At 40.3% G+C, this 23,115-nt stretch overlaps 1 protein-coding gene across 1 annotated transcript in view; it reads left to right on the top strand.

Annotated features, from left to right (window-relative positions):
• Positions 1-23,115, top strand: part of PHF20 (PHD finger protein 20) — a 133,732-nt gene that overhangs the window by 7,985 nt on the left and 102,632 nt on the right. Inside the window, exon 2 of the mRNA XM_002916414.4 lies at positions 3,423-3,537. Coding sequence (XP_002916460.1) covers positions 3,455-3,537 — 83 coding nt within the window. The 5' untranslated portion in view covers positions 3,423-3,454. The remainder of the gene's footprint in view (positions 1-3,422; positions 3,538-23,115) is intronic.

Raw genomic sequence — 23,115 nt, 5'->3', positions numbered from 1 at the left:
TGACAATTCAGCATCAAGAGGAATTGTTTCTTTCTTTCTTTCTCCCCCGCCCTTTTTTCCCCCTTTGAGCCCCTGGGAATAATTTGCTCATCTTCATTCATTTACTGCCTTCCTTCCACACTCCTGTATTTTAATGGAAGGCCTCCTAGGATACCTGGGGAGAATTTGTGTGGTGAAAGAATTACTTCAGAAATCAAGCAGACCTGAGCTTTTGTTCTGGGGCTTGTCACTTAGCACCAAATTACTTTAAGCATAATTTCTTCATTTGTGATAATAGAATTATTAACAGTTAATAACTCCTTTATAGTTCTTACTTTGTCCAGTCCTGTGCCCCTTAAATGGATTATCTTATTTAATCCTCACACGCACTGCCTGGAGATACAGGTACTGTTATCACCGATAACCCTTTTTAAGGAGTGGAAACAAATTCAGAGGGGTTAAATAATTTACCCAAATTCATTCAGCTAGTATGGGGTGGATTTGGGGATTGAGGCCAAGCATTTAATCCCATTGCATTATATACATAGCATCTATAAAAGGGAGCTGTGTCCCTCTGCTGACAAATAGTAGGAGCTCAGTGAGTGTTCAGTGCCACTCTTGCCTTCTTGTTTGGCATCGCTTCTTTTTTTTTTTTTTTTTTAAAGTAATCTCTACACCCAACGTGGGGCTCTAATTTACAATCCTGAGATCAAAAGTTGCGTGCTCTACCAACAGCGCCAGCTAGGCAGCCCTGGCATTACTTTTTCATATAATCTGGGAGGCCAAACTATTTTTTATGTATGTATGTATGCATGTATTTATTTGACAGAGATGGAGATAGCCATCGAGAGAGGGAACACAAGCAGGGGGAGTGAGAGAGGAAGAAGCAGGCTTCCAGTGGAGGAGCCTGATGTGGGGCTCGATCCCAGATTGCCGGGATCACTCCCAGATTGCCGGGATCAGGCCCTGAGCCGAAGGCAGACGCTTAACGACTGAGCCACTCAGGCGCCCCTGGGAGGCCAAACTATTAATCTGTATGTTACTTATGCATGAAGTAAGAGATAAAAGGATAATTTGAGGTGGTATTTGTCAATCAAGCCAAAATGAAAACTTTTTTGGGGGGGTTAGATTATTTATTTATTTATATATTTGTCAGAGGGAGGGGGGAACACAAGCAAGGGGGAGCTGGAGAGGGAGAAGCACGCTCCCCGCTGAGCAGGGAGCCCACCCATGCGGGGCTGGGACCATGACTTGAACGAAGGCAGACACTTAAACGACTGAGCCACTCAAGTGCCCCCAAAGTGAAAAATTATACTGATTGGATTTACTTATAAGATTTAATGTCTCATTTTCCTGGAGAGTGGTAGGTAAAGCCAGTCAGACCTCTGGCTCTCCCTTTCCTAGGGTTCTTATACTGGAAACACTCCTTAACATAGTAACTTTTCAGTTTATTAGAATGTTTCAGCTTCCATAATACAACTGTCAACCATTTCCTGCCTTCATTTCACTTGCTTTGTGTGTTCCCTGGTATCAGCCCTTCTGAATTGGTTGTTTAATGGATAGGTCATCCTTCAAATTACATGTTTTTGTTTTTCTTATGGAAAATTTCCATTGTGAAAATCTTTAAATTTACTAAACTTTATGTTTTTCAAAGATTTTATTTATTTGAGAGAGAGAGCGAGAGCCCAAGCAGGGGTAGCGGCAGGCAGAGGGAAAAGCCGACTCCCCGCTGAGCAGGGAGCCCAATGCAGGGCTGGATCTAAGGACCCTGGGATCATGACTTAAGCCAAAAGCAGATGCTTATTAGCCAGCTGAGCCACCCAGGTGTCCCTATGAAACTGTTTAAAAGGAAAAGAACAGGCACACCTGGCTGGCTCAGTTGGTAGAGTACGTGACTCTTGATCTCAGGGTTGTGAGTTCAAGTCCCATGTTGGGTGTAGAGATTACTTCAAAAAATTAATAAATAAAAGGAAAAGAACAATCACCTACAACCTGTATTTTTCTACCAGCTTTTTTTTTTTTTTTTTTAAGATTTCAGTTATTTTTTTGAGAGAGAGAGAGAAAGAGCGCACAAGCGGGGGGAGGGACAGAGGGCGAGGGAGAGAGAATCTTAAGCAGGCTGCACACCCAGTGCAGAGCCTGATGTGGGGCTCGATCCCATGACCCTGAGAAAATGACTTCAGCAGAAGTCAAGAGTCTGGTGCTTAACTGACTGAGCCACCCAGACACCCCTAAACACACATGAGTTTTAAAGATTAATTTATTTTAGAGAGAGAGAGTGTGTGCAGGTGGGGGAGGGGTAGGGATAAAGGGAGGGGGAGCCCAACATGGGGCTTGATCCCAGGACTCTGATCATGACTGAGCTGAAACCGAGAATTAGACATTTAATTGACTGTGCCACTCAGGTGTCCCAAACATACGTGAGTTTTAATGTGAGCTCAAAGTGGTGTATTTTCGGATCCTGCCTTTTCAAGTAATGTACTGCAAACGAATTCTTCCTAAGATGTGATGGCATTACACATCAGATATGAGGATCCACTTGTGTGATTTTTCCACATTTGGTCCACTACAAAGATTATGTTTCTGGTATGAGGCAGATGTTGACTTGGCAGAGTTGTGGTGTTGCTTGGGCAGTATCAGCTTTTGAGACCCAAAGTTTAGTGCAGGAAAGTGCAGTTTGAGGTAGCCTGCTGTGTGAGCGTCTCCTGCTTAAGTGCCCCAACAGCTCAGAGTGGCTACATTTCCATCAGAACCATGTCTGGTCCCTAAAGATAAATTTTATTCACCACCATCCCAGTATCCAAAGATTTGATGAATTACTTAGGAAAATATAAGTTGTCAGAATGAACTCAAGAAGAGGCAGAAAATAGAACAAAAAAGTATAGTTCTTCCTTGTCCAGCCTTCCAAATAGGGCCAGAAATCAGTGTCTCAGCTTTTGTTTACTTCTTTTGTATTACTTAAAATTCATAGGAGTTGCAGCTTGTAGTTATTCATCTGTTTACTGGCTACATTTTTGTCTCCCCCCAGTGGACTAGAGGCTTCATGAAGACAGGAACTGTGTCTCTTTTGGTCTTTACCGTTTTTCTAGTCTCTCAGCAGATACTTGTTGAATGCATTAGCAAATGATTGTATTTAATGTGGAGAACAATTGTTTTTTTGGAGTTCTGAGGGGTGCCCCTTATTCGTGAGTCCTTGGTCAGCAAGGTTGAGTGGGGGGTCTCCTCATGGTTTCTGGAACTACAGATTGCTGCATAATAGAGAGGGAGGAGCCAGTGGAGGGCACACCTGTGTTAGGATGAGAGCAGGCTTAAAGAAGCCACTGGCAGTTTCCTGGAGCTTTTTGTTTTGAATAATGCCTGTTTGTCTTTTATGTGTAGTGAGCGATGCTACACTCTGGGCAGACTTTGCCTAAGTTTCATAAATATTTAATTGGCTTTTTCAGGAGAATAAAGGCAGCCCCGCTGATGACTGAAAATGACAAAGCATCCACCTAACAGACGAGGAATCAGCTTTGAAGTGGGAGCCCAGTTGGAAGCCCGGGACCGATTAAAAAACTGGTACTTTTACATTTTTCTGTTAATTAAATTCCTTCAGTAAAGGATTTTTGCTAGCATTGATAAAAAGGGGTAGCCTGGGCTTTTCTCTAGTGTTTTCCTGCTCCCTGACTCTTGGAAGGTAGAAGGAGACTTAAGCCTAGAGCTGTGGAAATGTCCTTTCTTTTTGGTGCTGGGATCCCTCTGTCATGGAGACCATCCAGTGACTACTTGTTAATACTTGTTTCTCCTTTCTGCCTGTTTGGGGGAAGGACTGATGGGAAAAAGAAGCATGGATGGCTACAAGGCAGGGAACAGTTAAAAGTGGCAGCTCTCTTGTTCTTGCCTGCCTGTCTGGAAGAAGAGAGGAAAGATCAAGGATGGAAGAATGAAGGAAAGGGATTAGATTGGAATAGTTTGTGTGTTGTGAACAACACCTCCTGTTTTCTGGGTGTATGTTATGGTTGAAATTTAGTCATCACTCTGTAGGGGTGATTAAATTTAGAGCTGAGGGGTTGTAGTCCTGACTTGTCATTGACTTGTGACCTCTGGGTGGTAATCACCACTGTGAGCATCAGCTTCATCTGTGAATGTGTGGGTAGTAGTAATATCAACCTCAGAGTTTTTCTGAGAATCAAATAATGGAATATGTGGAGAAAGGCCTTCCTTACCAACTGTAAAATGATGGTTGTTGTTGAGAACATCCTAGAATTTGGTCATTTGATAATGCTTAAGATAAAGATGGGGGTTTCAGAACTCAAGCCTTTCTGAGTTTTCATAAGGAAGAGTGTAGTCTTTTTGAGGAGTTTTCTCAAAATAGACCGACCAGTTCCTGGGGTGTAGGAAGAGAAAAGAGAGAAAAAGAGAAGCAGGGAAATGTTGGCAGGAGCAGAAAATGTCTCTGCTGCCTTTTGGGGCTAGAAGATTTGATATATGAATTATGGACATTTTGAACACCTAGTTGTTTTAGGCTGTTTGTATTATCTGTAATTATTTACCTTTTTTGTTTTCCGTCAGCTCTTTTTAAGGCAGCTTAATCAAGGAGGGAATTCTTTTTTAATGTGGAAAAAATTAAAATATAGAAAAAGTAAAAAAGTACAGCTAGCCATAAAATAATCTGTATACTTATCACTCAGAATAAAAAATATTAATAAATATTAGCAAAACAAATTAGTGTGTAAAATTTAATAATAAAATTTATTAATAAATTAATGAATGTTACTCAGAATAAATAAAACATTTTTGTTTTATTTATGTTTAAAAAATTAAGGGCATAAAACATTTCTGATTTAATACAAGTATCTTTTATACATTACCGATTCAGTTCCCCTTCTGTGTTCCATAGAGGCAACCAGCATCCTGAAGTTGGTTGTATCCTTTCTGTCCGTGTTTTTACATTTTTACTATATATATATGTTTCATAAATAATAGTTAGAATCACTTTAGGTATTTTAAAAGTGAATATAAGTGATATTATATTGTTTGTTCTTTTCTAGCTTATGCTTGTATAATTTACTCATAGTGATATATAAGATACTCATCCTAACTTTTGTGTACAGTTCTGTTTATGAATATACCATATTAAAAAAATATATTTTGTTTATCTAGTCTCCTACTGGTAGACATTTAGATTCCAATTTTTCACTTTATTTATTTTTAAAGTAAGCTGTAGGCCCAATGTGGGGCTTGAACTAATAACCCGAAGGTCAAGAGCACATGCTGTACGTACTGAGCCAGCCAGGCGCCCCTCCAATTTTTCCACTTTATTTATTTATTTAAAGATTTTATTTATTTATTTGACAGAGAGAGACAGCCAGCGAGAGAGGGAATACAAGCAGGGGGAGTGGGAGAGGAAGAAGCAGGCTCTTAGCAGAGGAGCCTGATGTGGGGCTCGATCCCAGAACGCTGAGATCACACCCTGAGCCGAAGGCAGATGCTTAACGACTGCGCCACCCAGGCGTCCCCAATTTTTCCACTTTAAACATGATGTTGCTATGGTTAGCTCGGAAGAGTGTGCCACTCTTGATCTTAGGGTCATGAGTAAGAGCCCCATGTTGGTATAAAGATTACTAAAAAGAATAAATAAATTAATGGGGCGCCTGGGTGGCGCAGTCGTTAAGTGTCTGCTCTTCGGCTCAGGGTGTGATCCCGGCATTATTGGATCGAGCCCCACATCAGGCCCCTCCACTATGAGCCTGCTTCTTCCTCTCCCACTCCCCCTGCTTGTGTTCCCTCTCTCGCTGGCTGTCTCTATCTCTGTCAAATAAATAAATAAAATCTAAAAAAAAGAAAAGAAAAGAAAAAAAAGAATAAATAAATTAAAAAAGAAAACCATGGGGCGCCTGGGTGGCGCAGTCGTTAAGCGTCTGCCTTAGGCTCAGGGCGTGATCCCAGCATTCTGGTATCGAGCCCCACGTCAGGCTCCTCCGCTGGGAGCCTGCTTCTTCCTCTCTCACTCCCCCTGCTTCTGTTCCCTCTCTCGCTGGCTGTCTCTATCTCTGTCAAATAAATAAATAAAATCTTAAAAAAAAAAAAACAAACCCAACACAGTGCTGTTGTGAACATCTCTGTAAATGACTTTATTGTATGTCCATTTGCTAGAATATTTCTTGGGCAGTGGCTTTCAAACCTTTTTTATGGCAACTTATAGTAAGATATTTTAAATCCAGTGTAGTACCCATCCATATGACATATAAATTTAACTGAAGCAAAAATTTTTAGAAACAGTTCTTAACCTTAGGACATGCATTATATTCTGATGTTTTCCCTCTAGGTTGTATGTATGTTTCCTGAATATATGCACAAATGCTGGTCTAGAATCATTAATTTGATTTTATAATCTAATGGGTCATGAATTGCTGTTTGATAAGCCCTACTCCAGTGAATTTGTTGAGTGATATGATATACACGTTTTCAGTTTTACTGGAAGTTGCCAAGTTTATCTCCAAATGCTTGAACTAAATAAATAACACCTCCACAGTAGTGCATAAAACTTCCTGTTTTTCCACATCCTTATCAATCTTTGCTTTTTACAGACTTTCTGGTTTTGCCAATCTGTTGGTTATGAAACTTTGTTTTATTCTTTGTTGCCTGTACTTCTAGTGAGGTTGAGCATTTTCTGTGTGTTGTGTGACTTGCTTTTGACTATTTTCCTATTTGGTTGTCTTTTCTTAGTGATTTATTAGTGTTTTACTAATACGTTACGGATTCCAGTTGTTTGTCGGTTTGTGTTGCAGAAATCTTCCAGTCTGTGAGCTTGTCTTTTCAGCTTGTTTCTGGTATCTTTCGTGGCACATAATACTCTCCAAAATTCTTCTAAAAGTTTTAAAGGTTTGCTTTTCATATTTTGATCTTTATTTACCTAGAATTGATCTTGTGTATGGGATGAACTTGGTCTAATTTTTTTTATTCGTTTAGATAATCAGTTGCCGCAACATTGTTTATAGGACAGTCCATTCTTTCCCCACTGATCTTCAGTACCATGTCTGTATACCAAGTCCCATAACATGGGTCTCTTCTTAGCTCTTTATTCTGTTCTATTAATTTATAGTTACTCTGGTGCTAATGGCAACACATTATCTAATTCATATTGCTTTAAAGTAAGTCTTGATAGCTGTTAAGACAGATTTTGCTCCTTTGTGCTTAATTTTACTTGTTGTTGTCTTAGACCTTTACTCTTATTTTTTTTAAAATTGAAGTATAATTGACATTCAGTGTTACATTAGTTTCAGGTGTAGACCATTACTTTTTTTTTTTTTTTTAAGATTTTATTTATTTATTCGACAGAGATAGAGACAGCCAGTGAGAGAGGGAACACAAGCAGGGGAAGTGGGAGAGGAAGAAGCAGGCTCATAGCGGAAGAGCCTGATGTGGGGCTCCATCCCACAACGCCGGGATCACGCCCTGAGCCGAAGGCAGACGCTCAACTGCTGTGCCACCCAGGCACCCCTAGACCTTTACTTTTGATGTAAATTTTTATTTTAAATTTTTTAAAAAATTTTAAATGATTTATTTATTTGAGAGAGGGAGGGAGGGAGGAGAGTGTGTGTGTGAGTGGGGGGAGGACAGAGACAGAGAATCTCAAGGCGACTCTGTGCTGAGCATGGGGCCTCATGTGGGGCTCAGTCCCACCACCCTGAGATTGTGACCTGAGCCGAAACCAAGAGTCAGATGCCCAGCCTACTGAGCCACCCAGGCATCCCTGGATCTTTTTATATTACATTTTCTCTTTGGTTATTGGTGATGTTTAGTCATGCTGTTGAGTTTTGTTATTGTTGACCAAATTCAGTGTATGAACTTTACTGAGAACATAGTTTAACCGACTGAGCCACCCAGGCGTCCTTCTGAGATCATAGCTTAAAAGCAACTGCTAAACAAAGATTTATGACATTTGTGAGATTGTTAAAAATTTGAACATTGATTAATGATATTAAAGCATCATTGTTAACTCTTTTAGGTATAGAAATGATATAGTTATGTTTTTAAAAAGTCTTTTTTTTTTTAAGATTTTATTTATTTATTTGTCAGCGAGTGAGTGCGAGCAAGTGAGCACAAGCAGGGGGAGTGGCAGGCAGAGGGAGAAGCAGGCTCCCCCCTGGGATCATGACCTGAGCTGAAGGCAGATGCTTAACTGACTGAACCACCCAGACATCCCTAAAAAGTCAGGACCCTGGGATCATGACCTGAGCTGAAGGCAGATGCTTAACTGACTGAACCACCCAGGCATCCCTAAAAAGTCCTCATTTTTTAGAGATTACATACTGACATATATGAATAAAAGTATTTGTTGTCTGGGACTTTCTTCAAAGATAATATGAAGGGAGGAAAGGATGGGAGGATAGAGGAAGCAAAAGTGGTCGTAAGTCGTGGGTACGTGAGAGTTTATTGCTGTATAAACGGTATAAACTTGTATCCAGAAACCTTGCTGCATTTTCATACTTGTCATACTAGTTCTTATGGATTTTCTGCGTAGATTATTATATATATGCAAACAGGTATATTGCCTCTTACTTTCCAGTCCTTAAGCCTCTCTTTTCCTTCCTTCTTTACTGCTTTTTCTTTCTCTCTCTCTTGCACATTTTCATTGACCAGGACCACACTGGCATGGTGTTAAATTGTAGTAGCGGTGATAGTGGCCTTCTGTGTCTTATTGTTTGATTAACAGGAGCACATGTGAAGGTTCATCATTAAGTATAATGTTTAAAGTTAAGATCATGGTAGATGATTTAATCAGATTAAGGTAGTTTCTTCCTGTTTATTCCTTGTCCGCTGGAAGTTGTTTCTGTTTCTGTTTTGTTTTTTTCCCCTGGCCTGAGTGACTGTTGAGTTTCATCTAATGCTTTCTGGACATCTGATTAATTGACCGTATACATTTTGGTCTCTTCATTGTGTTAGTATGGTATATGACATTAGTAGATTTTCTAATGTTGAACATTTCTTGCCTGCATGCCTGGATAGACCCTGTTAGGTCATTTATATAATAAATTGTGGGATTCAGTTTGCTGATATTTTATTTGGGATTTTGATATCCATGTTCACTAGTACTTTTGGTTTTGGTCTTTCCTTGTACCATCCTTGTCTAGTTTCAGTCTATTGTTATAGAAGTCTTAAGGAAATGAGGTAGTTTTTTCTTTTTTCTTTTCCCCCCTCTGGAATAGTTTTTTTTTTTTTTTTAAGATTTTATTTATTTATTTGAGAGAGAGAGAGCATGTGTGGGGCTGGGTAGAGGAGCAGAGGGGGAGGGAGAGGGGAAAGCAGACTCTGTGCTGAGTGCAGAGCTCTATGTGGGGCTTGATCCCAGGACCCTGAGATCATGATCTGAGCCAAAACCAAGAGTCATATGCTTAACTGACTGAGCCACCCAGGTGCCCCATCTGGAACAGTTTCTTGAAGCTTTGCTAGATCTTGCCAATAACCCCTCCCCCCTTTTTTTTTTTTTTCTTTTTACGATTTTATTTATTTGTCAGAGAGAGCACAAGCAGAGGGAGTGGCAGGCAGAGTGAGAAGCAGGTTCCCTCCTGAGCAAGGAGCCGGATGTGAAACTTGATCCCTGGCCCTGGGATCATGACCTGAGCCAAAGGCAGATGCCCAACCAAGTGAGCCACCCAGGCATCCCACCAATACCCCTTTTTATAAAAATAAATTTTAGACTTCTAAATCAAATACTTTACTTTTTAAAAGTTTTTATTATTTTTTTAGGTGGGGCGGAGCAGAGGGAGAGGGAGAGAGAGAGAATCTTAAGCAGGCTCCACATGGAGCCTGACGTGGAGCTTGATCTCACAACCCTGAAATCATGACCTGAGTTGAAATCAAAAGTCAGACCCTTAACTGACTGAGCCACCCAGGTGCCCCTCAAATATTTTAATTGTTAGTCTTCTGCTATTTTCATTTTCTTGAGTCAAGTATCTTGATTTTATTTATGCTTATGTCATATTTTTTCAAGTATGCTAGCAATTTAATTTATATAATATATAGTAAGTAACATAGGAAAAAGTTACTTGTAATTCTACCAACCTAACAAGATAGTCTTTTTTGTAATTGCTTATATATAAAATAGGCATGATCATGGGGCACCTGCCTGCCTCAGTTGGTGGAGTATACGACTCTTGATCTTGGGTTATGAGTTCGAGCCCCATGTTGTGTGTAGAGATTGCATAAAAAGTTCTGTTTAGGGGCGCTTGGGTGGCTCAGTCATTAAGCGTCTGCCTTCGGCTCAGAGCGTGATCCCAGGGTCCTGGGATCGAGCCCCACATCGGGCTCCATGCTCTGCTGGGAGCCTGCTTCTTCGTCTCCCACTCCTCCTGCTTGTGTTCCCTCTCTCGCTGGCCATCTTTCTCTCTGTTAAATAAATGAATAAAATCTTAAAAAAAAAAAAAAGTTCTGTTTAAATGGGCATGGGGCACCTGGGTAGCATAGTTGGTTAAGCTTCGGACTCTTGATTTTGGCTCAGGTCATGATCTTATGGTTGTCGGATTGAATCCAGGTCAGAGTCTGCTTGTCTTACTCTCACTTTGCCCCTCTGTACGTGTTCATGCTCTCACTCTCAAATAAATAAAATAGGCATGATCTTTGTGTACATAAGATTTTTATATATTCTTTTACTTTTTTAGTTATTATGATAGTATAATGTAATAGATAGCTTCTCTTAAGTGGATAAACTATCTCAGATGGTTATTCTACCTTTGTATAGAACTTTTTGCTTCCAATTTTTTTTATTTTTAAATTTTATTTATTTTTAAAAGATTTTATTTACTTATTTGACAGAGCAAGAGAGCACAAGCAGGGGGAGCAGCAGAGGGAGAGGGAGAAGCAGGCTCCCCGGTGAGTAAGGAGCCTGATGCAGGGCTTTATTCCAGGACCCTGACATCATGACCTGAGCCCAAGGTAGAATCTTAACTGACTGAGCCACTCAGGTGCCCCACCTTCCAATTTGCTTTTAAAGATTTTGTTTTTAGAGAGAGAAAGAGAAAGTGGGAAGGGCAGAGGGAGAGGGAGAGAGAGAATCGCAAGCAGACTCCACACCGAGCACAGAGCTTGGGGCTTGATCTCACAAGCCTAAGATCAGGACCTGAGTCCAAACCCAGGAGTTGGAGGATGCTCAACCAGTTGCACCACTCAGGCACCCCTGCTTCCAATTTTTTTCCCACAGTTCCACAGAAAGTGGTTTATATTGCTTTTAGAAGAAATTAAGATGCGTTCAGAACTTTCATTAGTGAAGAAAACCTGTTAGAACTAGAAATCTTTTCTAAACATTATTTGGCAGCTGATAGAAGGCTTCCCACTTGCAGCCTGAGCTGATTACAGCCAACTGCTTAGAAGTGGGGCTTGTGCTTGTGGCTGGTGTACCAAGTGTCAGGTCTGACCTCCTTGCCCTGTTGCCTGCAGTGCTCCTTCTTCTCCAGCACCCACTCATGGCTCTTCCTCACCACCCCGTGCCTTGCTGTCCAGTATGGACCCTGTTTAGGTGTGTTTGTTAGGTGTTGCCTATGGGGCAGGCAGTGGGCCAACCTACTTTGGTGGCAGCACAGGCCAGGATCAGCTTATGAGAGCCTGGCACTAAGGACAGCCAGAAGCCCCATTACCAGTAGTGTAGAGATTACTTAAAAAGAAATAAAGAGGTGATGATTAAAAAATAATGAAGGATTTGTTTTATTATCTTATTATCTTTAGTGGTTGTTTTTTCACCCTGAGAAAGTGATCATTTACATTACAATAAGGGGCATTTCTTCAGGGTGGAGCCTCATACTGAGTTTTTAGTATGCTGAGGTAAGATGTGGTTGTGGGGGCTAGGGTCTAACTCTTCATCACTTATTTCCTTTTGATTTTTAACTTCTGAATCCTTGGATTATTTGTTCTTATTTTGGGGATCCTAAAGTAAATGAGCTTCAAGCTTTTTATTATGAAAATTTTCAAACATAATGAAAAGTTGAAAGAACAGTGTAATAAACACTGTACCTTCCACCTCTGTTCATGAATAGTTAACATATTTACCCAATTTGATTTATATACTTTTTATAATGTAATTAATCACAATTAGTGGTAATGTTATATTTAGTATCCATAATATTTAGTATCCGAACTGTATTCAGATTTTCCTGTTGTTCCAAGAATGTCATTTTTCAAAATTGAGATCAGTAATCAAGATTGGTCCATTAAATTTTTTTTAATGGCAGAGAATCTACTTTTCCTTTTATTTTATCTTATTTTTCTAAGTTTATTTTTTTAGTAATCTCTACACCCACCATGGGGCTCAAACTCAGTGCCCTGAGATCAAGAGCCATATGTTCTTCTGTCTGAGAGCCAGCCAGGTGTCCCTACTTTTTTTTTTTTTTTTTAAGATTTTATTTATTTATTAGAGAGAGAGAGAGAGAGAGAGAGAAAGCATGAGCAGGGGGAGGGGCAGAGGGAGAAGCAGGCTTCCCACTGAGCAGGGAGCCAGATGCTGGGCTCCATCCTAGGACTCTGGGATCATGGCCTGAGTGGAAGGCAGACACTTACCCAACTGAGCCACCCAGGCGCCCCAATTTATTTTTTTTTTAAGAGTTCTGAACAGTTGTTTTGTAGAATATTCTGCATGCTGGGTTGGTCACATTGTTTTCTTATGGTGAATTTCCCTTGTTTCTTGTATTCTCATGTTTCCTGTAAACTGAAAGTTAGGTCTAGACATCAGAATTAACATTTGTTTGCAGAATGTTTCTTTGGTAATGGTGTGTGTTTCATATTGTATCACATCAGGGGACACACAAAGCTTAGGTTTTCCACTGTTCCATGTATCTCTTCAATAAGGAAGTGACTGTCATTTCTCACCATTTTAAAGGTATATTTTTCTCTGTGAAAGTAGTAAATAATTTGTGGGGATGCTTTGGTGCATGTCATTATCCTGTTAAGTCACACCCTTTACCTGATGATTTCAGCATCCATTGATAATCCTTGCCTGAATTTATTATTATGCTGAAAGTGGAAGAATAGTGATTTTCTACCTCTGTCATTGGCTTTATGTTTTGTGTTTTATTAGTGACATTCTTTTGCAAGAAGAGCTTTTTTCTCTTTTTTTCTTTTTTAAGATTGTATTTATTTGTCAGAGAGAGAGAGTACAGGCAGGAGGAATGGCAGGCAGAGGGAGAGGCAGACTCCACTGAGCAGGGAAGCAGATTCAGGACTTGATCCCAGCACCCCGGGATCATGACCTGAGCTGAAGGCAAACGTTTTAACTGACTGAGCCACCCAGGCTTCCCTTTCTTTTTTCACTTTTAAGGATCACCAAAACTCGGGTACCTGAGTGGCTCAGTCGGTTAAGCGTCTGCCTTCAGCTCACGTCATGATCCCGGAGTCCTAGGGTCGAACCCCATGTCTGGCTCCTTGCTCAGTGGAGAGCCTGCTTCTCCCTCTCCCTCTGCCTGCCGCTCTGCCTACTTGGGCTCTCTCTCTCTGTCAAATAAGTAAATCTTAAAAATAAATAATCTTAAAAAAATAAAATAAAATCTTAAAAAAAAAAAAAGGATCACCAAAACTCAGATTATTTAGTGTGGTGTTATAGTCGGTTACATTCATTATTCTCTGGTGCTAAAATTATCCCAAATTGAGCTAGCGGGAGGCCCTTTAAACCCGGTTCTTTGTTCTTTTGACACACTTCTGTTAGTCCTTGAATATTTTCTTTTTTTCTGGCACTACTTAGAAGGCCCACATTTATTTTGCCCATGTCATGCTCTAGTCCACCATTTCTCCAGGGAGGCCTAATTCCTTTTAGGTGGAAGTAGTGTTTAGAAATAAAGCTCTGGGCCTTGGGTGTGGTTATTGCTGCTAGAATGTTACTGCTTTTAGGCCTTTTCAGTGGATAGAGCTAAGAAATAAAATTTTTGAAAAGTTGTGAGTTCATTTTGGTATTTTCAATTTAAATTTAATATTTTGTAATTTATATTTTGATTTTTATTTTTGCCTTTTCTCTTATTTTGAAAATCTTTGTTTCTTTTATTTCTAAAATTTAATTTTTAATTTTTAATTAATTAGTTAATTTTAGAGTGGAGGAGGGAGAGAGAATCTTAAGCAGGCTCCATGACTCTGAGATCATTACCTGAGCTGAAACCAAGAGTTGGACGCTTAACTGACTGAGCTACCCAGGTGCTGCTCTGAGTTCCTTTTTAATACTCCTGCAGTATAATTTTCTACATTTTAAGTTATTTTTAAATATATATATATATGTATATATATATATATATATATATATAGTAAGATTCCCCCCTTTTTTGGCATACATGCCTATGAGTTTTAACACATGTATAGATTCTTATAAGCATCACAACTTACAGGATAAGGAGAACACCTAAAGAATTCGCTTATGCTATACCTTTGCCAGTCTATAATTATTTGGTTTGATTTTTTAAATTCTTTTAAGATTTTATTTGTTAATTTATTTAATTAATTTATTTTTTGAGAGAAAGAGAGCACACGAATGCATGCCTCAAGTTGGGGGTGGAGGGGCAGACGGAGGGCGGGGGAGAGAATCCTAAGCAGGCTCAGGCTCATTGTGGAACCTGTTGCGGGGCTCGATTTCAGGACTCTGAGATCATGACCAAGCCAAAGTCAAGAGTCGTACACCCAACTGGCTGAGCTACCCAGGCCCCCAAAGATTTTATTTTTATCTCTGCATCCAGTGTGGGGCTTAAACTCACAACCCAAGATCAAGAGTCACATGCTCCACTGAGTGAGCCAGCCAGGTACTCCTGATTATTTTTTTATTTGTTTATCTGTCTTTCCTACTAGAATGCAAGCTCAATGGAGGGCTGGTGTGGTAGACTGGGTTCTCTGAGAAGCAATGCAGTTGCTTGATTTGGAAACCCCCTATAGGGAGAAATGGGGAGTGAGGGGAAGAGGCTGGGAGAGCCTTCAGACTGTCTTGCAAGTCTTACCCCTTGGGGGGGGGGAGAAAAGGAAGGTAGGATGTCTTCCATCGAAATACAGTTCTCAGAAAGTTTTGGTAAAGGAGATGGAGATTTCTTAAGCCAATGTTGCTGTCAAAAGAGTCTTGTCTCCCAGGAGGAGTCTTATGTTTGTATACTTGCTCACTCAGTCTTTGGCTGGGAGCAGCCTTAGGGAAGTGTGGAGATGGCACAGAGGTCGGGATGGGTTTAGAGCCTTTGCAGCTGGGGTTATCTACTATGTACTTGATAAGGATGTGATGGGTGCATTTGCAAGGCAGCCATGGGTGGGCTATCAATTTTGTTTGCTGATATATCTCTAGTGCCTGAAAATTGCACCTGGCATATAATAGGTAATCGAGTGTTTGTGGACCAAGTTCCAGATGATAGAACGAAAACATTTTTCTGGGTTGTTCTGATTGCTTACATCTTAAGCCTGAGAGATTTTTTTTTTTTTTAATATTGCAGAATTAGATAGCAATTATGTGCAGGACTGACTGTGCCAGGCTCCCCATATGCAGCTTCTCCATTAAATCTTCTCAGTAAGCTATGTTGTTTGTTGTTTCAATTTTATAAATGAGGGAAGAAACCAAGGCTCACAGAGGTAAAAGTCCTTTGTTCCAAATTTCACAGCTAGTGTGTGGTGGAGCTGGAATTGAAGCCCTGTTGATCTGACTCCAAACACTGGCTCTGCCTCCCAGGTGATCCCTTTCTCTAGTGGTATTTTTCTTTTTTCTTTTTTTTTTTTTTTTAAAGATTTTTTATTTATTTATTTGACAGAGATAGAACAGCCAGCGAGAGAAGGAACACAAGCAGGGGGAGTGGGAGAGGAAGAAGCAGGCTCATAGTGGAAGGAGCCTGACGTGGGGCTCGATCCCATAACGCCGGGATCACGCCCTGAGCCGAAGGCAGATGCTTAACTGCTGTGCCACCCAGGCGCCCCACTAGTGGTATTTTTCTGAGTGCTCGTCCATCTTTTCTGGATTTGCTGCTAGGTTGCAACAAACAAACAAACAAACAAAAAACCGGGATGAAAAGGGTTAAAGTATTTTTCAAAACCAATGTGACAGTAGACATGTATGAAGGTACAAATGTGACCCAGAGTCGGTGAGTGGGTCTTTCTGGATTAATGCTTTGATATTTTTAATAGGTCTGTATCTTTGATTTATTTTGTCTGTGATGCTTATACAGAAGCCTGGTTTCTCTCTTACCTTGTCTACTACATATGTACTTACGTTAAACAACAATAGCAATGGTAGCTAACATTTATCAGAAATTTTCTATGTGTCAGGTATGATGCTAATTGCTGTAATTGCTTTACAGGAGGTATCTCATTTAATTTCCAAAAGCAAGCCCACTTGGAACTGAATCTCAGAAGTAAAATGACTTGCCCAAGGTCACAGATTTTTTTTTTTTAATTTTATTTTTAAGTAATCTTTACACCCAACATGGGGCTGGAACTCAACCCTGAGCTCAAGAGTCACATGCTCTTCCAACTGAGCCAGCTGGGCACCCTACCAAGATCACAGATTAATCGCTGATGAATCTGAGACTTAACTTGATTTTGTTAGAAAACTGTTTTATGTATACCTTATCAGAATTCATTTGTAAATCATCCAAACCAGCTTTTCCTTCCTAAATTCTGGGGTCCCAAAGAAATCATAGGATTAGGATTTTTATTATTTAGAGAGAGGAGTTTGTAAAATACAGTTTTAGACTTTCCATGGGGGTTGGTAGTTCTCAAAACAGTTTGTCTCACCAGACAGGCTATGGAATACTGATAAGAATTCGTGTTCTAATTTTGGACCTACCACTTTGGGGCACAACTTCCAGTTACCCATTTCCTATTCTGTGGATGGTATAATCCTGCCTGCCCACTTTACCTCTAGGGTTATGCAGATGAACTGACTCGCATGTGAGAGGCTGCAGTCTCCTAGCAATGCTGTTCGGTGGCTAGAACAGAAACTGCTAGTTCTGCCTCCCTCCGCCTTGTTCCCTTCATCTGTCAGGAGCGCACCATCTGCCTCTAACAGTAGGCCTGGCCTTCTCTCTTCTTGCCCAGAACACGGTGAAAAACTCCTGTCTGTTGCTTTCCTGACTCTTTGGCACATTTCCACTGCTTTGTTTCCATTTAAGTTGATCACGGTCTCCTTCCACTTTTTGTACAAAGGATTTTAAAATCTGAGTTGCATAATGTCCTTAGCTCTCCTCTTAATTTTTTTTCCTTCTTTTGTTGTTTTTAGAATTATTTGCACTGATCAAGTCTGAGTTCCTAGTTCTTACCTCTTCACTTCTTGTACCATCCTTTTTTTTTTTTTCAATTTTCTTTATTATTATTATTTTTTAAGATTTTTTATTTATTTATTGGACAGAGAGAGAGAGACAGCCAGCGAGAGAGGGAACACAACCAGGGGGAGTGGGAGAGGAAGAAGCAGGCTCCCAGCAGAGGAGCCCGATCCGGGGCTCGATCCCAGGACCCTGGGATCAGGCCCTGAGCTGAAGGCAGATGCTTAACGACTGAGCCACTCAGGCACCCTGAAATTTTCTTTATTTTTTTAGAGTAATTTTTCTCTGGGGCACCTGGCTAGCTCAGTCAGTGGGATGTGTGACTTTTGATCTCGGGATTGTGAGTTAGAGCCCCACGTTGCATGTACAGCTTACTTAAAAATAAAACCTTGCAAGAAAATAAAAATAATTTTTCATTTTTGAGCTTTTCACATACATGTATTGAGTGCCTACTGGGAGTCAGACACTAAGCTACACACTGTAGAACGAAAAATCACATAGGCCCTCAAGAAGTTTAGAGGCTACTTGGGTATTTGGCTCTGGCTTTTAGCATTGCCCGCCAATGATGTTAATCATATATTCTGATGCTTATGTCTTTGCTAATAGCTCACATTTATTGAGGGAAATATTCTTTGCCAGGCACAAGTCTAAAGGCTTTACATGTTACACCCCATATAATTCTCATAACACTATGAGGTGTGGGTATTTTTATTATTCCCATTTTATACATGAGGAAACAGGCACAGAGTGGTTAACTAAGTTTCCCCAAGTTGCAGAACTATAAGTGATGAATTTGGGACTTGAATCAAGGTATTTTGGCTTGTGAGCATGACAGGGTATGACTTTGATCCCCATGCTGTGTCTTGTGTCTAGGATAGAAAGTGAAGTTTTTGAAATTAATTATATCATAAAGTGATACTTAACTCTGTACAGAGTTCATGTATAAACCGCTGAGAGAGAACAGTTCATTTCATGTGTATGTGGGAATTTTAGAAGGTTTCACAGAGGTGTCTTATGCCAAGTCATTCATTCAGTGCTAGGTGCTGGAAATAGAGTGGTAATTAAGACTGATGTAGTCCCCGATCTTTAGGAGCTGACATTTGGTGGAGGTAGATGGACCATAAACAAACAGACCCATACCTGTACGGGTAGTTGTGATAAATGCTAGGAAGGGGAATAAATACTAAGTGGACAAGAGTGTGACTCGGTGTGTGTATGAGGGGTGTTTTCTCATATAGAAGGTATTCAGGGAAGATCTTTGTATTAAGGAGACATTTGAATAGAGATCCAAAGTGAGGGAGGGAGTGAGCCAGGTGGACATCCAGGGGAAGAGGGTTTCAGGCAGAGGCAGCCAAGGCACAGCATGCTGGGCATATTCAAGCTGGAAAACGAGGGTTAAGATTAATGGTGGCAGAGGTAGGAGATGAGTCCACAAATGTCAGCAGGAGCCAGATCTGGCCATTCTTGGGGATTTGGACTTTATTCTGAATGTAATAGGAAGTCATTAGAAGATTTTAAACAGGGAAGTGACATTATCTGATTTCAGTTATTAAAAGTGGCTGTGGTTATTTTGTGTAGAATATGCTGCCGGCAGGCATGGAAAGAAAGAGGGAGAATAGTAAGGAGCCTTTTGTAGTAGTTTGGATTAAAGGTGATAATTGCTTGAACAAAAAAAGCAGTGGTGGAGATTATGGGAAGTGGTCAGAGTTTGAGTATTTTTTGAAGGTATAGGACAGATTTGCAGATGATGTTGTGAGAGACAGAGAAGAGGCAAGGGTGACTCCAAGGGCGTTTGGTCTAAGTACTAGCAGAATTACTATTTGCTGAAATGGGAAAAATCAGCAGTTTGGTGTTGGACATGTTAAATATGGCATTCCTTTTGGATAACCAAGCAGAGATTGTTGAGCACATGGTCGAGTAACTGATTCAGGCATTTAGGTGTGAGCTCTGGTTTAGAGTTAGAAATTTGAATTGGTAGTGAGTACATGGGATTTAAAAAAATAGATTTTATTTTTTAGAGCAGTTTTAGGTTTGCAGCAAAATTGAGCAGAAAGTACAGAGAAGGCCCATCCATTGCCCCCACACTTTCATAGCTTTCCACACTATCAACACCCTGCACAAGAATGGTATATTTGTTATAATTCATGGACCTGCATTGACCCATCATTATCACCCAAGTTCCGTAGTTTACTTTAGGGTTCACTTTTAGTGTTGTGCATTCTGTGGGTTTGGACAAATTTATGACGACACATATCCGCTGTTATAGTATTATACAGAATAGTTTCACTGCCCTAAAAATCCCCAGTGCTTTGCCTTTTCACGTGTTCCTGTCCCCTAACCCCTGGCAATCACTGACCTTTTTACTGTCTCCATAGTTTTATCTTTTCCATAATGTCATCAGTTGAACATACATGCAGTAGGTAACCTTTTCAGACTGGCTTTTTTTCCATTTAGTAATATGCACTTAAGGTTTCTTCATGTCTTTTCATGGCTTGATAGCCCCTTTCTTTTTAGCATTAAGTAATACTACATTGTCAGACTGCACCACAGTTTATTTAGCCATAAGTTTTCAACTCATTTGGGTAAATACTAAAGATGGTGATTGCGGGGTACCTGGCTGGCTCAGTTGGTAGAGCATGCAGCTTTTTAAAAATTTTTTAAAAAATTTTTTAATGAGCTCCACATGCAGTATGGTGCCCAACATGGGGCTTGAACTCACAACCCTGAGATCAGGACCTCAGCTGAGATCGGGAGTCAAGACACTTAACCGACTGAGCCACCCAGTCACCCTCAGCATGCGACTCTTGATCTTAGGATCATTAGTTCAAGCCCCATGTTGGGTGTCGAGCTTATTTAAAAAAAAAAATAGCGTGTGATTGCCAGATCATATGGTATGTTTAGTTCTGTAAGAAACTGCCAAACTCTTTGAAAGTGGCTGTACCATTTTGCATTCCTACTACCTGTGAATGAGAGTTACTATTACTTCACCTGCTCACCAGTATTTGGTATTGTCAGTGTTTTGGATTTTGGTCATTATAATAGATAAGTAGTGATATCTCATTGTGATTTAAATTTGCAATTTCTCTAACGAAATATGTTGAGTATCTTTTTTTTTTTTTTTTAAAGATTTTATCTATTTATTTAAGAGAGTGAGCGGGGAGGGGTGGGGGCAGAGGGAGTGGGAGAAGCGACCTCCTGCTGAGCAGGGAGCTCCCTCCTGAGCATGGGATCACGACCTGAGCCAAAGGCAGACACTCAACCAACTGAGCCACCCAGGTGTCCCTGAATATCTTCTCATGTGCTTGTTTACCATCTCTATATATTCTTTGGTGAGGTGTCTGTTAAGGTCTTTTGCCCATTTTTTGTTTGTTTCTATGTCTTCTTATTGTTGAGTTTTAAGAGTTCCTTGTATATTGTGGATAACAGTTCTTTATCAAATGTGTTTTTGTGAGACTGAATGAGCTCATCTATGGCTGTACTGTCCAAAACGTAGCCACTAGCCACATGTGGCTGTTTAAGTAAAATTGAAAATTCAGCTCCTCAGTCACACTAGGCACAATTCCAGTGCTCAATAGCCACATGTGGCTAGTGGTTAACATATCAGAGAGCAGAGATACAGAATGTTTTCAGTGAGAAGGTTCTGTTGGATAGTGGTAATCTAGGGAATCAGTATAGATAAAAAGGAGGACTGAGCCCTGGAGCCTTCCCGTAGATGTTAGCAGATGAAGAGGAACCAGCAAAAGAGTCTGGGAAGGAGTGACCATTGAGGCAGGAGGAATCCCCAAGAGGAGGATGTCCAGAGGCCTAGTGCGAAAAAGTATTTCAAGAAGCAGGGAGTAATCACTTCAGTTTGTGACATTGCTGGGTCAAGTAAGATGAAGATTCAGTGACTGTTGACTTGGTGACATCGAGGTTATAGATGATCTTGACAAGAGTTGTTTTAGTGTAGCAGTGGGGACAAAATCCTGATTGTCATGAGTTCAAGAAAAATGGAAGAGAGACTAGTGTGGTGCACAAATGGAGGAATTAGCCATTTACAGGAGCAGATGGTTCATTTATTATAAGGGGAAAAGGGAGACTGGGTATACAGATAGAAATGAAGGTTGACTGGTAGAGTTGGTGATGGGAGCATGTGTTTTTTTCTTTTTGTGTGTGTGTGTGTTTTCTGTTTTCAGCTTGAGTTATGGGGGGCACCTGGGTAGCTCAGTCAGTTAAGTGTCAGCCTTTTACTCAGGTCATGATCTGAGGGTCCTGGGATTGAGCCCCATGTTGGGCTCCCTGCTCAGCAGGGAGCCTGCTTCTTCCTCTGCCCCTTCCCCTGCTCATGCTTTCCCTCTCTCTCTCTCTCAGATAAATAAATAAAATCTTTAAAAAAAATAAAATTGAGGGGCAACTGGGTGGCTCAGTCGTTAAGTGTCTGCCTGCAGCTCGGGTCATGATCCCAGGGTCCTGGGATCAAGCCCCGCATCAGACTCCCTGCTTGGCAAGCCTGCTTCTCCCTCTCCCTCTGCCTGCTGCCCCCCCTGCTGTTCTCTCTCTTTCTCTGTCAAATAAATAAATAAATAAATAAAATCTCCTTAAAAAAATAAAAAAATAACATTGAGTTATAATTTACATACTGTACAGTGCTATGTGGCCTGCCAAATTCATAGTCAAGCATGTACCACCACAATCAAAATGTAGAGCACTTCTATCACCTCACAAAATTTCCTTGTATCTCTTTGTAGTCAACTCTTCCTATCACTTCCAGCCCTTATACCCATGATCCTGTCCTTGTCATGTAGTTTTACTTTTTCCAGAGTGTCATACAAATGGAATTGTACGGTGTGTAGTCTCTTAAATTTGGCTTCTTATCATATTCAGTTATAATATTTTTGAGATTCATCCACACTTTAGCATGAATCAGTCATTGGTTCCTTTTATTGCCGAGTGGAATTCCATTGTGTGGATCTGCCACAGTTTATCCATTTACCGGTTCAAAAATATGAATTGTTTGTGTTCCCTCTCTCACTGGTTGTCTCTATCTCTGTCGAATAAATAAAAATCTTTAAAAAAAAAAAAAAAAAAAAATAAACAAAAATATGAATTGTTTCCAGTTTTTCCTAAATATGAGAGAACATAAGTTCCCATTTGTCTTAGGTAAATACCAAGGAGTGGGATTGCTGGGTCATAGGTTAAGTGTGTGTTTAACTTGTTGAAAAACTGTCCAGCTGTTTTCCAGTGTGGCTATTCCAGTTTGCATTTCCACCAGCAATGCATGAGAGTCCCAGTTGCTCTGTGTCTTTGCCAGTGCTTGGTGGGATTCTTTTGTTTCCCTCATTTTTTATTGTTTTCCTAAATTGAATTATAATTTATATACCATAAATTCACTCTTAAAGCATACATATCAGTGCAGCATATTCACAAAGTTGTACAACTATCACTATTATCTAATTTCAGAATATTTTCATTACCCCAAAAAGAAACCCTGTGTGCATTAGCAGTCACTTTCTTTTTCCCCTCAGCACTCCCCAGCCCTGGGCAACTACTAATATACTTTCTGTCTCTATAGATTTGCCTATTCTGGACATTTCATAGAAACCAAATCATACAATATGTGTTCTTTGTGACTAACATCTTTCACTTAACATATTTTCTTTTTAAAAAAATAGTCTCCGTGCCCAGTGTGGGGCTTGAACTCATGGTCCTGAGATCAAGAGTCACATGCTCTACTAACTGAACCAGCCAGGTGCCTCAAAGTTAACTACTTTGTATTACCTTCTTATTTATTTTTTTTTTAAAGTATGCTCCAAGCCCAGTGTGGGGCTTGAAGTCACGACCCTGAGATCAGGAGTCACATGCTCTACCAGCTGAGGCAGCCAGGTGCCCCACTTAACATGGTATTTTCAGGGTTCATTTGTGT

This window comes from Ailuropoda melanoleuca, chromosome 13 (assembly GCF_002007445.2).
Source record: "Ailuropoda melanoleuca isolate Jingjing chromosome 13, ASM200744v2, whole genome shotgun sequence".
NCBI classification, from domain to species: Eukaryota; Metazoa; Chordata; class Mammalia; order Carnivora; family Ursidae; genus Ailuropoda; species Ailuropoda melanoleuca.
Note: the sequence above shows the minus strand (reverse complement) of the source record. Positions and strands in the feature narration are given on the sequence as shown.